This window comes from Ammodytes marinus (genome assembly GCF_949987685.1).
Source record: "Ammodytes marinus genome assembly, chromosome: 20".
NCBI classification, from domain to species: domain Eukaryota; kingdom Metazoa; phylum Chordata; class Actinopteri; order Uranoscopiformes; family Ammodytidae; genus Ammodytes; species Ammodytes marinus.
Window position 1 is genome coordinate 6,738,932 of NC_137224.1, and position 14,722 is coordinate 6,753,653.

General features: G+C 41.3%; 1 protein-coding gene across 1 annotated transcript; it reads right to left on the minus strand.

The window, feature by feature from the left end:
* Positions 1-2,303: 2,303 nt before the first annotated feature.
* fshr (follicle stimulating hormone receptor) lies at positions 2,304-14,722 on the minus strand (the record flags this gene model as incomplete). Its single annotated transcript, XM_080049713.1, has 14 exons — positions 2,304-2,840; positions 3,507-3,698; positions 3,801-3,982; positions 5,672-5,892; positions 6,276-6,461; positions 7,006-7,080; positions 7,191-7,259; positions 8,251-8,331; positions 8,720-8,794; positions 10,091-10,165; positions 10,267-10,341; positions 10,676-10,750; positions 12,110-12,181; positions 14,532-14,722. The coding sequence occupies 14 exons, from the start codon at positions 14,720-14,722 to the stop codon at positions 2,304-2,306; spliced, it is 2,106 nt and encodes a 701-aa protein (XP_079905839.1).

Consider the following 14,722-nt stretch of genomic DNA (forward strand, 5'->3'; position numbering starts at 1 on the left):
ATATATAGATGAATACATTGATATATATAGATATATTTTCTTTCTTTCTTTCAATAGCACTTACTTATTTTCTGATTAGATGCTGAATTAGAACAATAATACTCCTTTATTATCTTTAGGGGAAATATTACAAGAAATTCAAAAAATCATTCATTAAAAACACATAGCTCACACAGTGTTAGTCCCATTCCCAGTGTGGATAGTTTTCAGTGGAAAGGTAGGCAGGAAAAATAAGGGGATAGGGGGCAAACGATGATGGTCCACAGTAAGGAAGTTGTGGTAATATGATACCCATCCTTTTCAACAGGACTCCTTGAATGTTTTTATGTCAAGTGTAGCTGAAGCTACATTTCCTGTGAATAGCAGCAACAACTTGGGGTAAAAGTCTGTACGCTAATGTTTTTTTGTTTTGTCAATTCATTCCAAGGTGCTCTTTCTGGAGACATCAACCAGAGCCACTTTCCAGTCTTGAGCTGCAAACCAACATCTTACTGAGACTGAATGAGTCAGCCTCCCTCAGGATCATAAGGCTATTTCCTGATGTAGACAATGACAGTGATGTAACTGTTCTCTGTAAACTGTTAACATAACCTTGATATTTGATGTCTCTGTTTTGACACAGATATTTTGTTCATGGAGACATCTTGGGAAATATACCCACAAGCTGTGAAAACAGCCAATATTGCATTTCTATTGATATTCTTTTAAGACCCAACTTCCACATTGATGTGTGTTTTTGGGCGTTCAAATGAATTCGACCTCAAGCTGAACTGCTGTAAAGGTGTGCTTTCCTGTCAGTATGAGTGTACGTTTGCAAAATTGATAGTGTCTGCTGAGAGGCAGACTTTAAGCATAGACCATAACGGAGCAGGAATCACAATAAATCCTGCACCAGTAGCACAACCTGCTGGTTAAAGAGCATAAATGCACGCACACACTCTATGTTGGCATGTAGGAGGCAGTGTATCCATATCAATGAGATGGACTCAGATTCCTTCTCGCAGCTGTAGCCTTGAAACCCTGGGTTGCTTGCTTCTGAGTGTGTGTGTGTGTGTGTGTGTGTGTCTTATCTAGCTGCCATATCCATCCTCCTGTAATAAGCAGAAAGAGCAGCTGTGAAGCCCCCCACAATCACCCACCCACCGTGGCACACAGAGCAGAGGTTGCAGGAGTCACTTTGTCCTTGAAAAACTTTGGATGCGCTGAAGGACAGCAACATTTCTAGATAAAGACGCCGTGTGTGTTTGTTTGTGAAAGAGAGATGGCTTATTCCTTTTTTTAAACTCTTCACATACACTTTATTTCACAGTAAAAAAGAATATATATACACACAAGCAAGACAAAAAAAACACACCACAAAGATATATTTTGTACAAAACACGCATGTATAAAACAAAACTTTCATTAACATCATTACATTACAAAGATAAAAACAAGTCCTTGACATTCCCATTATATAAGAAAAAAAATAGGTAAACTGACGGGCTGGAAGGATGTGGAGAGCTACAGCAGAGTGTATGAGGAGATCGTTAATCAGTGCATCCCTGCAGTGTGCTTCTCAATGCATCTCATTCAATCATGGCGTTGAATCTTAAATTAATGTGGATTTTGAAGTAAACAGTTTCAGAGAACTTCACCCTTTTTCATTATCTTGGAGGTAAAAACCAGTATACTTCTTCTTCTTCAACTCTTCCGACTTTAACTCGTAGATCGGGTTGTTACCATGCAGTAAACTACATCTATTTGTCATTCCAATTCAGTTCAAACAAACAAAAAAAGGATTTATCTAGGACGACTATTTGAACTAGTTTTTTTTTGTATCTGCAGCTGTTCTGTAGCTATCTTTACTTGGAATTCTACCCACACTGTACTGTACTACTGTAGGAGTGGAGTTTACCCATGGGCCCCATTGTTTAAGAGGGACACCTGTTGTTGCCCTGTGTAAGATTCAGTTGCGTACCAAAGAAAAACGGACAACAATTACAAAACACATGAAAACCAACCAAAGTATATGTCATCCAAAGCAAGAACTATGAGTGAGGGGCATCGTTCTGAGGATTTAGTCGTCTTTTTTTATCCGGTATCTCAACCACTTGCACACGTAGGCCTACTACTAGCTGTAGTTTGGTCTGACTGTGTGAGACTACTTGCTATACACAAGAGAATAAGTGTCTGTTAGAGTTTTTAATGCATTATCTCCATCACTAAGATATAGCATTCTGGATTATCATGACAGAAGTATGACCCTCTTTGTCGAAAGTTCCAGAAAAAAAAGTCTGTATCAGTGTATATGCGGATGATAGTCAACTCTCTCGTCTCACATCTAGACTTAAGGTGTTGGCGATGGAGCACAGCATGATGTGGCTGCTCTTGGGAGAGGTCCACGCCGGCTGCTGACAGGAGGAGCTCTCCGTCCGGTAGATCTGCGCCCGGGTCTTAAACAGGCCGAAACGAGCGGCCAGGAGAAAGAAATCCCTTCTGAAGGTGCGTGTGAAGAAGGCGTAGAGGAATGGGTTGGAGCAGGAGTTGATGGGGTAGAATAGCACCAGCAAGAGTTTGGCATCCGACACTGTGATGAGCGGGAGCTTCAGGGCGGCAGAGACGGCGAAGAAAGAGATGGGCGCCATGCAAAGAAAGTCGGTGAAGATGAGGACGGCCATGCGTTGGGCCACGCGCGTGTCAGCGTTGGCGGGCACCGAGGACGGGTGGCGCACGGTCAGGTAGATGCTGAGGTAACAGCCGCACACGCACAGGAAGGCCACGATGTTGAGGAGCAGCAGAGACACCACGTAGACCTGAGACACAAGGGACTCCACGTCCATAGGCAGGCAGATGCTCACCTGCAGCACAAACACATGAACCACGAATATATATTGAAAAAAAGGTCTAGCTATAGTGCATAATATAAATCATTTAAACGATAGTCGGTTTCATTCAAGCCATCCCCAAGTGAGTTGATACGAAGTTTATTGAGCTTATCGGGCTCCACAAAACTCTCTCTTGTCAGTATTGCAGTGTTTACAAAACGCCCCCATGGCACAGGTGCAGGAGCTCAGAAAAATCCCAAGAAGCGCATGGGAAATGTTTCAGTTGTTGATTCTACTGCTAAGAAAACCACCTGGACGCACAGCAGAAGGTATAAAATCAATGCATGGTCACCAAAGGCTTACCACATGTAGATCTATGACAGCGTTGTTGTAATAACTCAGGATTCCTCATGGGGGGGGGGGGGCGACCGAAGTTACGCACTACAGCTTTAATCAGCTTGTGGGACAGTAGACTCTACATACAGATACCTAAAAAATAACCAATGTAAAGTCATCATGTTAATGTAATATATGGCCGAATGGTTTAAGACACACTTCATGTACGATTCCAGCCGTGTCCCGGATTACCTAGATTAGAGCAATGTCTAAGGAACATAGATAAATACATAGCTCCTACAATCTGGAAAGCAGCACAGAGGTGGTTCTAAGCAGAACATATGGTCTAAATATAAACCCCACCTTGCCATAGCTGCTCACTCCGACTGTGGGCAGGAAAGCAGCGATGGCGGAGAAGATCCAGCCCGCTGTCATGACAATACACGCGTGTCTCAGGCGCAGTTTACGGTCCAGCCGCAGAGCATGAGTGATGGTGTGCCAGCGCTCTAGAGTGATGGCTGTTAACGTGAACACAGACAGCTCGCTGGCAAACACCTGCAATCCACACACACAAAGCACACACATGATGTTTCAATCCAACAGTGAGTGATGGTATTCATGGAGGGCTATCCTATGTATGTATCACTCCATACACACCGTAAAGAAGCCCGCAGCACTGCAGCCCAAGCCCGTCTGCCAGTCTATGGCATGGTTGTAGTACCGGCCACGGGTCAGCATGTCCACAGTGGCTATGACGACCAGGTAGATGCCCATGCAGAGGTCAGAGAAGGCCAAGTGGCACATGAGGAACCGAGGGACAGTCAGTTTGGAGCGGCTGCCTGATAACAGAAAGAAAGATGTCAGAATAGTGACTGACACTCTAGTTATTAACACTTATGTGGAAAACCTTATATGCCTAATTCAAATTTTGGCTACTGACAAAATAGGAAAAGAAACAAGTAGGCCTACACAAGCACATGCATAAGCAAGACACTTTAAGAATGAAGGAAATTGGGGAAGGAGGTTGCATGGAGATGCAATTCTCATTCATCTAATGTTTTATCTGCAAAGTACTATGACTAAATAACTGTGATGGACCAGAATGTAGTGGAGGACAAGTATAAAGTCTCAAAAATGGAAATAATTAACGTTATTTTTAGTAGGGGAGAACGGGGGAATGTGAAACATCGGGTAATGTGAAACACATTTTTGGTCATGTGAGATATATGTTTTCAAGCCCCTCTCATTTCCCCTTGGCCATGAAAGAAGGGACCTTATGGTGATGTTGTAAGGATGTTTTTTTTCACAAAAATGTCTTTTTTGCATGTAAAAGTAAATTTTCTTGCTGTCAACATAATCAATTGTTGTGTCAAAGCAAATTGATTTAGGTAGAAAAACTTCTATCATACATGTTGATGAACTACCAACATATGAAACCATGTGATGATGATAACTGAAGATTAGCCTGAATTGCTGAGAGAGGTAGTTTTTTCTCAAATTGTGGCAGTGGGGTAAAGTGAGACAAATGGTGTGGGGTAAAGTGAGAAAGTGTCTGTGCCCTCTGTTAATGAATCCATTATATTTGAGGTAGCAAGGAAACTAGTTTGAATAAGACAAAAGACAATGTGGGCTGGAGGTGGGGGTTGATGGTTGAAGGGGTACAGGAGAGTGACCTTAAACATCAATAGACTCTAAGTAATATGTCTTTATTCAATGAATGATCCCAATAAAACAAATGCAGAAAAATATTAATCAAAGACTCAAAATATGGAAAATGACAGCTGGGTCTAGTCCTGGGTTCTGAGTCCCAGGCTGTTCTAGCTGGTTCTGATTGTTCTTTGCTCTGCCCCCCAGACACTAGCTGGCTTTAAGGGTCCTGTGTTCTGATCCCCAGACTGTGTTTTAATCTAACTGGTTCTATCTGTAATTTTAATGTTAATTATTGAATATGAATTATATGTTCTATTTGATCAGAGTTACTTTCAAGTATTTAGAAAAATGTTTTGCTTATTTGACCAAACCTCATGATTCTGTTACTAATCCGACATTAGTTTTTGAACATTTGGTTTTCAAGCTAGCTGTCAGGATTGTAACTGTTACAACATTTGTTGTTATGGTAGTTTCAGAGTGGAAAAAGTAAGTGGATCAGTTAAGCCCCTTGATTTCTCTGGTCTGTCTCAGTTCACCCCACAGCTGGGGTAAAGTGAGACACAAGACAACTTTTTTTAAAACAATCATATTTTCACTGCCCTTTGTCTTGAATAAATTTTGCTAATGCCCATTTCTAGGAAACATCCTGAATTAATGGGAAATGTGTAAATTTGACTGATAAATAATTTTAGCTTGCTTAGAGGGGAGCAAATGTAAAAAGTGTCTCACATTACCCCGTTCTCCCCTACATCACTTTTTTGCTTTTCACTTCTCATAGGCAGTAGGCTACCTTAAAGCCTGATGCACCGTCAGTCATAATGTAGAGACATAACATTCAAGCAGACTCCACATGGGATGGGAATGAAATGAATTCCTACCTAACAAGACCAGGAGCACGGCTGAGTTTCCCAGCAGGGCGAGGATAGAGATGACCCAGATAAGGACCCTTAGGGGGACCAGGGACATGATGTCTTCACAGGGGTTGAAGTCGTCCGGTGTCGGGGTGCAGACCACGGCGGTGGAGTTGGAGCAGTGGTCTCTGTAGAAGTGAGGCTCATCCGGAGCATTGAGGAGGGAGCACAGGGGGCTCCGCCTAGATCTGGCACACGGAATACAACACAGACATTTATTTAGATGAAGTTTTGATACAGGTTTTCCAGATTCAAATATAGCCAACTTAGTTTTCACATACAATGAATTCCTACCTAACAAGACCAAGAACACTATATCTGTGTGTATTGGTGCATACAATAGATATAGAGAAATCAAAAGGAATTAAAGTCAAGATTAGCCTAAATAGACATTATCACAATACAAATATTATCAAACATTATAATGTATTGATTTTTCAATAAATAAGGCCTGCTTTTCTATGATCAATATGAATCAATGTCTCTGCGGTTGATACTACGTATATTACATACTACACTTACACGAAGAAAGCTTTTATTTCCCCCAAAACAATAAGCTTTTCAGACACACCTGTTCCTGTGTATGTTGTGGAAGGCGCAGCAGTGAGACGGGTAGGTGAGCCGGGCCTGCCGCAGTTTGGTGAAGAGCTGCAGAGGAGGGAGCTCTTTCAGATGGAAGGCGGACTCTGCGATCAGTTTCTTGAGCCCACCGAGGATGTTGTCTGGCAGGGAGCTGACGGCTGTGTGGGAGATGTTCCTGCACACACACACATACAAACAAAACATGTCATTTTCATTTGAACAGAATCCATGCCATTCTCTGTGTGCAATAGGCTACATAATAGGCTTTGGACCTGTGGTGATCCGTTTAAAAAGAGGTGTCATTTTATTTCTGTCGGAAAAAAGTCAACTCTAGCTTAGTATAGGCTACAACTCAAATGCATGGCGAGATTGCCTAGTGATTACCGGGACCAGGATTGAAAAAATAGCAATTTACACTTACAGCAACGACAGCCCAAAAGAAAAACACATAATGGGGAATTTATTGATTGCTACTTACTTAGCCTACTTTACAGTTACAAAAAGGTGACTCTTTGTTTGAGGGATAAACAGGTTTTTAAAAAATCCCTTGCTCTTGGTTTATTTTTTACATTCATATCTGGCATGCCTCTGATTTTTTTTTGTTGCCTTCCTACACATGTAACAATGCTGTTCTCCTACATCCTGAGTTTTAAATACATGACGGTGAGGAAGGGGTGAATCATGTATAGGCATGAGTCGATGTTGAATGTCCTGCTTACAGTAACACCAACTCACTGGAACCCACAAAGGCATTGGGATGGATTCGAGCAAGCTGTTGGTTGCCCCCGAGAAATCTGAGAGAGAAGGAAGCAGAAAGAGAGAGAGAGAGAGAGAGATAGAAATTAAATGAAAATCTAAAATAGAATATTTTTTGTTGATAATTGCGTCTCTGCCGGTTACTCACAATCTGTGCATCTTTGTTCCGTTGAAGGCGTCGCTGTCCACCTCCTTGATGCCGTTTCTGGTGAGCCTTCTGTCATTAGAAACAGAAGCCAAGCTACAGTCATACGTGTCTCCAACGCAGACAGCACAGTCCCAACAGGGAATTTATCTTTAGTTCTCAGTGACTAAAGTAGCCTACGTATACGAGCAAACAGAACAAACTAAAAACATGCAATTTTTTTGTTACGTCAGAATTTTCCTCCTTCGTCTTCTCCTTCTCCCCTTTCTGTTTTTAAACTGGACGTTGCATTTGTTGACTAGATTGGTGGAAGACACAGATTTTTTTACCACAGTAAAAATAATAGGTTACTTTTTAAAAGTAGAAAATTATAGCCTATGAAAAATGTTAGGAAATGTTCTTGTCTGTTGTTACATAGGCCTACAGTATGAAGCTACAAGCAGCGGCTAGTTAGATTAATGTGTTCTTGTTTGATTAATGTGTATTAAAAGCCATCTAACGAATTGTAAACAAAAACACAAAAAAAGCCCTTTTACTTTGGGCTACATGTCTAACTATTTCTTGTATCTGTGCAGTTGCCAAGACAACAAGGCAACAAGAAGAGGCCTTGGGAAGTTACTGTTACAAGCCAAGAAACAGTCTGACGCAAAAAAAAACACAAACACAAACCCACAAATTCTTATTTTTAGACATGTAGCTCTTAGATAGGCTAGATAGACAGATAGGCCTATCTATCTATCTATCTATCTATCTATCTATCTATCTATCTATCTATCTATCTATCTATCTATCTATCTATCTATCTATCTATCTATCTATCTATCTATCTATCTATCTATCTATCTATCTATCTATCTATCTATCTATCTACATAAAAAGGGGGGCACTGAAAAGTATAGGAGTGCAGAAAAAATAGACAAGCAGCAGGAGCAGACAGCATTCAGTAAAGAGGTCAGGCGGGGAGCATATCAGGGAACATTCATCACTGCGCATGTAAGGCCCACTCAGACGCATGGTGTTGCTATAAAAAAAAGAAAGAAAGAAGAAGTGATGAATCTCTTACATCTCGGCGATAGTTTGAGTGCAGAGGCCTCTGAAGGCATTGGCCGGGACTCTGTCTATATGGCTGTTCTCATGCAGGTCACTATATGCCGAGCACAGATTTAAAAAGACAGTAAACACTGACATGTAAATAATATTTTTTTAAGAAGAAAAACAGAAGATATACGTAAACTTGAGGTGCAAATTCATTGTTAATACATTCTCAAACAGGTTTCTTTATAGGTCCATGGTTTGAAGCTGGGTTTTTAAAGATAGATGGTTTTGTATTCCTTGTGTATTTTGCGTAGGTTTTAACTGCAGTGTTCGATGTTTAATGGTGTGATTTCTTCTGGGCATATAGATTTTTCTGTGGGCACAGTGGCTTATATGTTTGAACGTACTGTATGTGTAGTGGGGAATGACGTGTGTGTGGGTGGTTGTCTGAACATGTGTTTGTTATTCATTTTGTATATTGTGTTAGAGAGACCTACATCAAAAACTCGCTGGCCGTCGAGTGGATCTTGGCGAAGACTGGAAACATTCTCAGTCCGGTGTTGGAGATGGTCCTGTGTTGTGCAAGATCAAGCAGCCAATGTTACTACGTTCACACACTGCGGCCTCAAAACAGCAGAGAGTGAGTTACGGTGATAAAAATCTTACAATGTAGCAGCTTTCATTGTTTTTTTACCAGATAGGAAATTAACAAGTGAAGAGATCCCAAGAAGACACAAAGTGGCAGAGACATACAAAGACTTCTGTCCTTTTTACATCAAGTTCTACTGTCAGTATCTCAGAAAATGTTGCCTGTAGAAACACTGCTTAATCAAAACACATTTTGGTTCAGGTTTTGAATTTGGAAACTAATTCCAAGAGTCTCTGCAGTCTTCCCAACCAAATTTGTCAACAAAAACTGTTCTGCTTATGTGTCCCAGGGCTCACACTTTGGGACAAACATAAACATAGTTATAGTTATCAAATGTCACGGGGGGATTTTTTGTGATACGCAGGCAGGTGCATGAACGATTACCTTGAGATTGTTTCGAAGAATGTACATAAACAAGTTTAGTGACATTTGTTTTGCAACAAATATTTTTAACATGGCTAAAAATTATGAATAGATAATGGATAGTTGACATCTCTCCCTGGTGGATTCAGGCTAATTAGAAAAAGATGTCCCTGGTTGTGGATAAAGCCTGTTTTAAACTAGCCTGGAAATCCAGACCCTGATATCTTGAACAATAGAGGGTCTGGCCACGATCAATAGTAATTTCCAACTCAAGGGGCGGCTCCTACTCGTGCATTTCAAATGCCACTGCACGCAGTTGGATAGCACTACAACCAATCAGAGCGATGTACAAGGTGACGTATTACGCCTCGTTCGTTTAGTGAACAGCTGTTAAACTGTTAAATTAAACTTTTGCCGTGGTCGGTCGGCAAAACAGAACATTCCACTTACTTGCTAATGAAAGATTTGAGTGCTGTCTTCCAAATCGTAAAGGGTCGAGGCCAAAGCAGTCTCAAACTCACACAACATATCCGCAGCCATCTTTGATGTTTACTATCACGGCTTCGACGTCGCATGCACGTCACTGCATGCGACGTCACTGTCGTCATCCGGTTACGTCCGCCCCAGAGCACTATAAATAGGGCTCTGGCCCGCCCATATTAGATCAAACCAATTGAAACGTGAGTCTGGATTTCTGGACTTTCTGAAAAAGCTTCAATGGAGAGTGTCCAGACCAACAGGCGCAGCGAATTTAATTTGCCAGCGCCTAGTGGCAGGTCTGGGAATGCCAGGCTAGTTTTAACCCCATTTTGGTGATAAAAATAAATAGGTTAATAAAAATATATATAATACTCACAGATATTTTAGTTTCACCATGTTCCTGAATGCATCTGGATGGATGAATCTCAGGTGTTTTGACATTGTTATGGTTCTGAAAGACAAACACACTTTCAGCTTTTCATAAATATATAATTGACAGGTCTTCGAATACAGGTTTTTCACCAGTGCCATTATCTTGCCGGTCATACTTACATCTCATTGAGTTCGGGGAGATCAGAGAAGGCAAAAGCTCCTATACTTTCTAAGGCAACATTCTGAGAGATGAAGCTATATGGAAAAAAAAAATTAAGAATATGAAGCACACATCACATTGATAAAAAGCTACACTTTCACACTTTTTTTTAAAATTGTTGGTGTTGTTGTTGAGTGATATACACTTGAGGCCATATCTCCCACCCCTTCCTGTGGGATACTTGCCACCGTGCCTAACAACTTTTCTGGGGGAAACCCTGGTGTGTCTTAACCCAGGCAAGCTCAGTCCTATGTCCATCTGTTTGGGTGATGAGCTTATTTGGAGTTCACAGCTCTCCTTGTTCCATGACAAAGACTAAACAGACAAGTACATTGGAGAAGAATTGTCATGAAAAAAGCTTATACGCACATGTCAGTGAGTCGAGGGAGGCCGGCGAAGGCAAAAGGGCCGATACTGTCCAGCATGTCGTTTTCCGATATTGTGCTAAGATTGAATAAAAGAAGAAATACACACTCATTAAAAGACAATGCTAAGGTGCAAAAAAAAAGCAAAGCAACATTCGAATATAGAGAAAATGAGAAATCATTAAAGGGATAGTTCTGTATTTTTGAAGTGGGCTTGTATGAGGGAACTTATGCATAGACTGTTACCTTGTGGAGTTGGCATTCAGCACAATATTTTTTAGGAGTTTGGGGAAGAAGTCGATGTAGTATTTGAAGTCAGCATTGTACTGTGAAAAAATCCTAAATTTAGCATACAATCGAACGGATATTTAGTTTTTTGGTAAGCATTTGTATACAGTGTGTGGCAAAAATTGTTTTTTCGGATGGCCTTCTCTGCAGTACAGTGCAATGCTTACTTCTGTTACAGAGACATCTCCCCACTTAAAAAACACTGAACTATCCCTTTAATGACCAATCTAGACAAAGGGAATCTCATAACAACATCAAACCTGTGCTTTTGTTATGCAAGTACACAGGGGAAATGCTGTTCACAATTATTATTTCCCAAGGTCCACATATATATTGGAATCTCCACAGATGTAATCACAAAAGGATGAATCACGGGGTTCAATACAAAAGCGATCAAGAAGTCGAAGCGATTATTAGCTCCCTGACTGCTCATAGATTTTAAATCAATGACTGCTACAGTTTGACGTTTTTTTAAAATCAAGTTTTTATTAAACGCTACTTTGGATCTATGTTTGTAGGCCATACATTTAAGTGCACGGTCAATGATCAGACGATTAATAAGTAGATTGAATGGTCTGTGACCAATTTTATGATTGATACAAAATCACATAGGCCTATTCCTCAAATGGCCTATTTTAAATGATTGAGAACTGAATATATAGACATCTTGGGCACAGAGAAATATTAGAGAATAGATAAACAATTATTATATATTATTATTATTATTATTAGTAAGACTAATATAACAGACCTTGTTGCATGCATTTATTTTGAGCATAAAAACACAGTAAAACATAAATTAAAAACTAAAGTTCATAAATATAATTCCATAAATGTAATCATTCTTGTTTTTCATTGGGTTCAGGCAGAAGTATTCTCCAGCTTGTTGCACTGTATATGAAATTCCTTTTTCAATTTTTTTTATGAGCACCACATCCTGGTACAGCGGTATTTGCAGTGATTCCCGCCTCCCCTCCTCCTCTGTTAAGGCAATCAGTAGGCTATCTCAAGTGTTTTGACTTCCTTGGATCATTATGTTTCATATCAAAGAACAAACATGAGTGACAGACACACACACACACACACACACACACACACACACACACACACACACACACACACACACACACACACACACACACACTCTTACAGTTTGCTGAGGTGCTGCAGGCCGTGGAGAGCGCCCTGGGGAATCTCTGTGATCTGCGTCTGCTTAAGTTCCCTATTGATGCAGAAACAACAACTCAATGTCAGCTCCCACGGGACAGTTACAATCGCTGAGGAGAGAAATCCTTAGTGGCTAATTTGTGTCGGGGACAGCAAGGCCACGACCAGTTACTCATCCATGTTGAATGGGGGATTTTTTTCACTTTTTCATGTGAGAAGCAAACTGTTTTATTTATTTTTTCGTAGAGAATCACTTTGCATCTGGTCGTACATACGTCACTATTCGTAAATGGCTGGTCCGTTTGCTGCATACTAGTAAATATCCCCACTGTTCCTGAGCCTTGACCTTCGAGCAGAGCGGAGCAGATGAGAACACACACATCGCCGGCCTGGGAGTTCACAGCGCGTCCCTTTGGAATAGACGCTATACACTCCCGCCACCAAGTGCGTCCTCGTCTGTGACTGTATCTGTTGTTTGTCTCCTTTTAGTGAGTTGTAACATTATGTACATAGGCACTGTGTTCTTGCATAGGCTATGTCTAAGTGCATTTGTTTGTGAAAGAGATTCAAGTCCTACTAAATCTTATGCTACCGTTTCCAGACCCCCATTCCGGCCTTGAGATTCCTAGAAAGCTTTTGAGATTCCTGGAAAGCTTTTCAACCACCAAAGAAGCAACAGTTTGTTGTTTACGTCGTGAGGCAATGACCTTCTCCTGCCTTGTCCAGCTCCGTGTCACTATGTATATTGTAGGCAACCGTGGCTCAGGTGGTTAAGCGGGTTGGCCAATGATCCAAGGGTTGGCGGTTCGATCCCCGCTCTGCCACCAGTGTCATGGTTGTTGTGTCCTTGGGCAAGACACTTCACCCACCTTGCCTCGTGTGAATGTGTATGACTGCTGTATGTTTGAGGTGGTGGTCGGAGGGGCCGTAGGCGCCGAATGGCAGCCACGCTTCCGTCAGTCTGCCCCAGGGCAGCTGTGGCTACTATGGTAGTTTACCGCAGTATGACTGTGTGTGAATGAATGGAACCTGTAAAATGTCTTTGAGTGCCTTGCAAAGTGCTATATAAATCCAATCCATTATGTCAGAAACACCTAAACCTCTAGTTTCCACATTTTGGTAAACAAGCGTGTCCACTTTTTTTTACTGAGAGTTAGATTGGAAGATTGATACCTCACTCACATGGTTCTATGCTGAATATGAAGCTACGGCCAGCAACCGGCTACCTTAGCTTAACATAAAGACTTGAAACAGTTAGCATTGCTCGTCTAAAAGGTAACAACATATATCTACCCCATCACCATCTCTATTGCACATTAATTAGCATGCTGTATCTGGTGAAGTGTAAAAAAAACTATTCGTAGCAGGCTTGCTAAAAATGCATTAGGCTACATCATCAGAGGCTACAAATGTTATGTTGTCTGTTTACAAAACAAAACAAACCTACGAGAGCAGCTTTGACTTGTGGCTACTCTATGGCCACCGTAGATAGCTGAGTTTACACCGGGAGACTTTGCATACATTCCCTGGGTAAATGAATGCATAATAATAATAATTCAGCGTTGGCAAATTCATCCGAAGAGGAGATTAAGGAGGCAAGGATTAGAGGGGAAAGTCAAAATGACTATGCACGCTCACAAAATGGGATTTTGGGTGGTAAACACGGCGTGTACCCTGCTTCTGTATGATGGTGATTGGAGAAAACTATTTCAGGGACGAATGTCATGTGAACACAGCTCTACAGCAAATACAAATGTATAAAAGTAAGCCTGCATTAAAACCAGGTGTGGAGTGGAGGGTCCAACAAATCAAAATATGGTATTGAGTTGCATTGTGGGAATGACAAATCCATTGTTTTTGGAGCTCTAACCAACAGAACAAATAAATCAGGATATTTTGGCCTTTTTGCTCTGACGGTATCCCGCCTCTCTGTTACTCTGAAAGCTGTCTCCTGGAAGTTCAGCAACTTATGAAATGACATAATTAAATTAGTGGAGCCTCCCAAATGAACAAACAAACACTGTGTACACAGGGTTGTCACTGTAGATGATTTGCCCAAGAAGAAGAGTGGCTTAGGACAATTATCACAATGCGGTGTTACTGTTGCTCTCCCGTTGTGCATAAATTGAGAGGGATTTTATATAAGCCTCCATGCAAGCGTCTCCTGTGGTTTTTCTGCAGTTGCCAACCGCGAGAGGAACCAAACGAGAGCTAAGCAGCCGTGTGTTACATCAGCATACTAGGAATTTCCAAACAATGCCTCTGAGATGTGAAACAACCGTGCAGCAAGTCACAGAAATGGAAACATCTACAATTAATTTGCCTCCCTACATGGCTTCAGATATTTGTGGCTATGCACTTGTGTGTGTATGTGTATTTGTGTGTGTGTTTGTCTGTCTACTCACAGGCATTTGGTGTTGCTGGAGATGTTAGGTGGGATCTCTGTGACCCCATAGCCCAGCTTGTAGCACATGTTCAGGGTACGTTTGGCCATGCTGGTCTCCACTCCAGGTTTAATGTCCGCTTCAGAGCCAGTCGTCGAGGCCGCTGTCGTCCTAACAACCATCAGCATCATGAGAATCATCAGCATCATCAT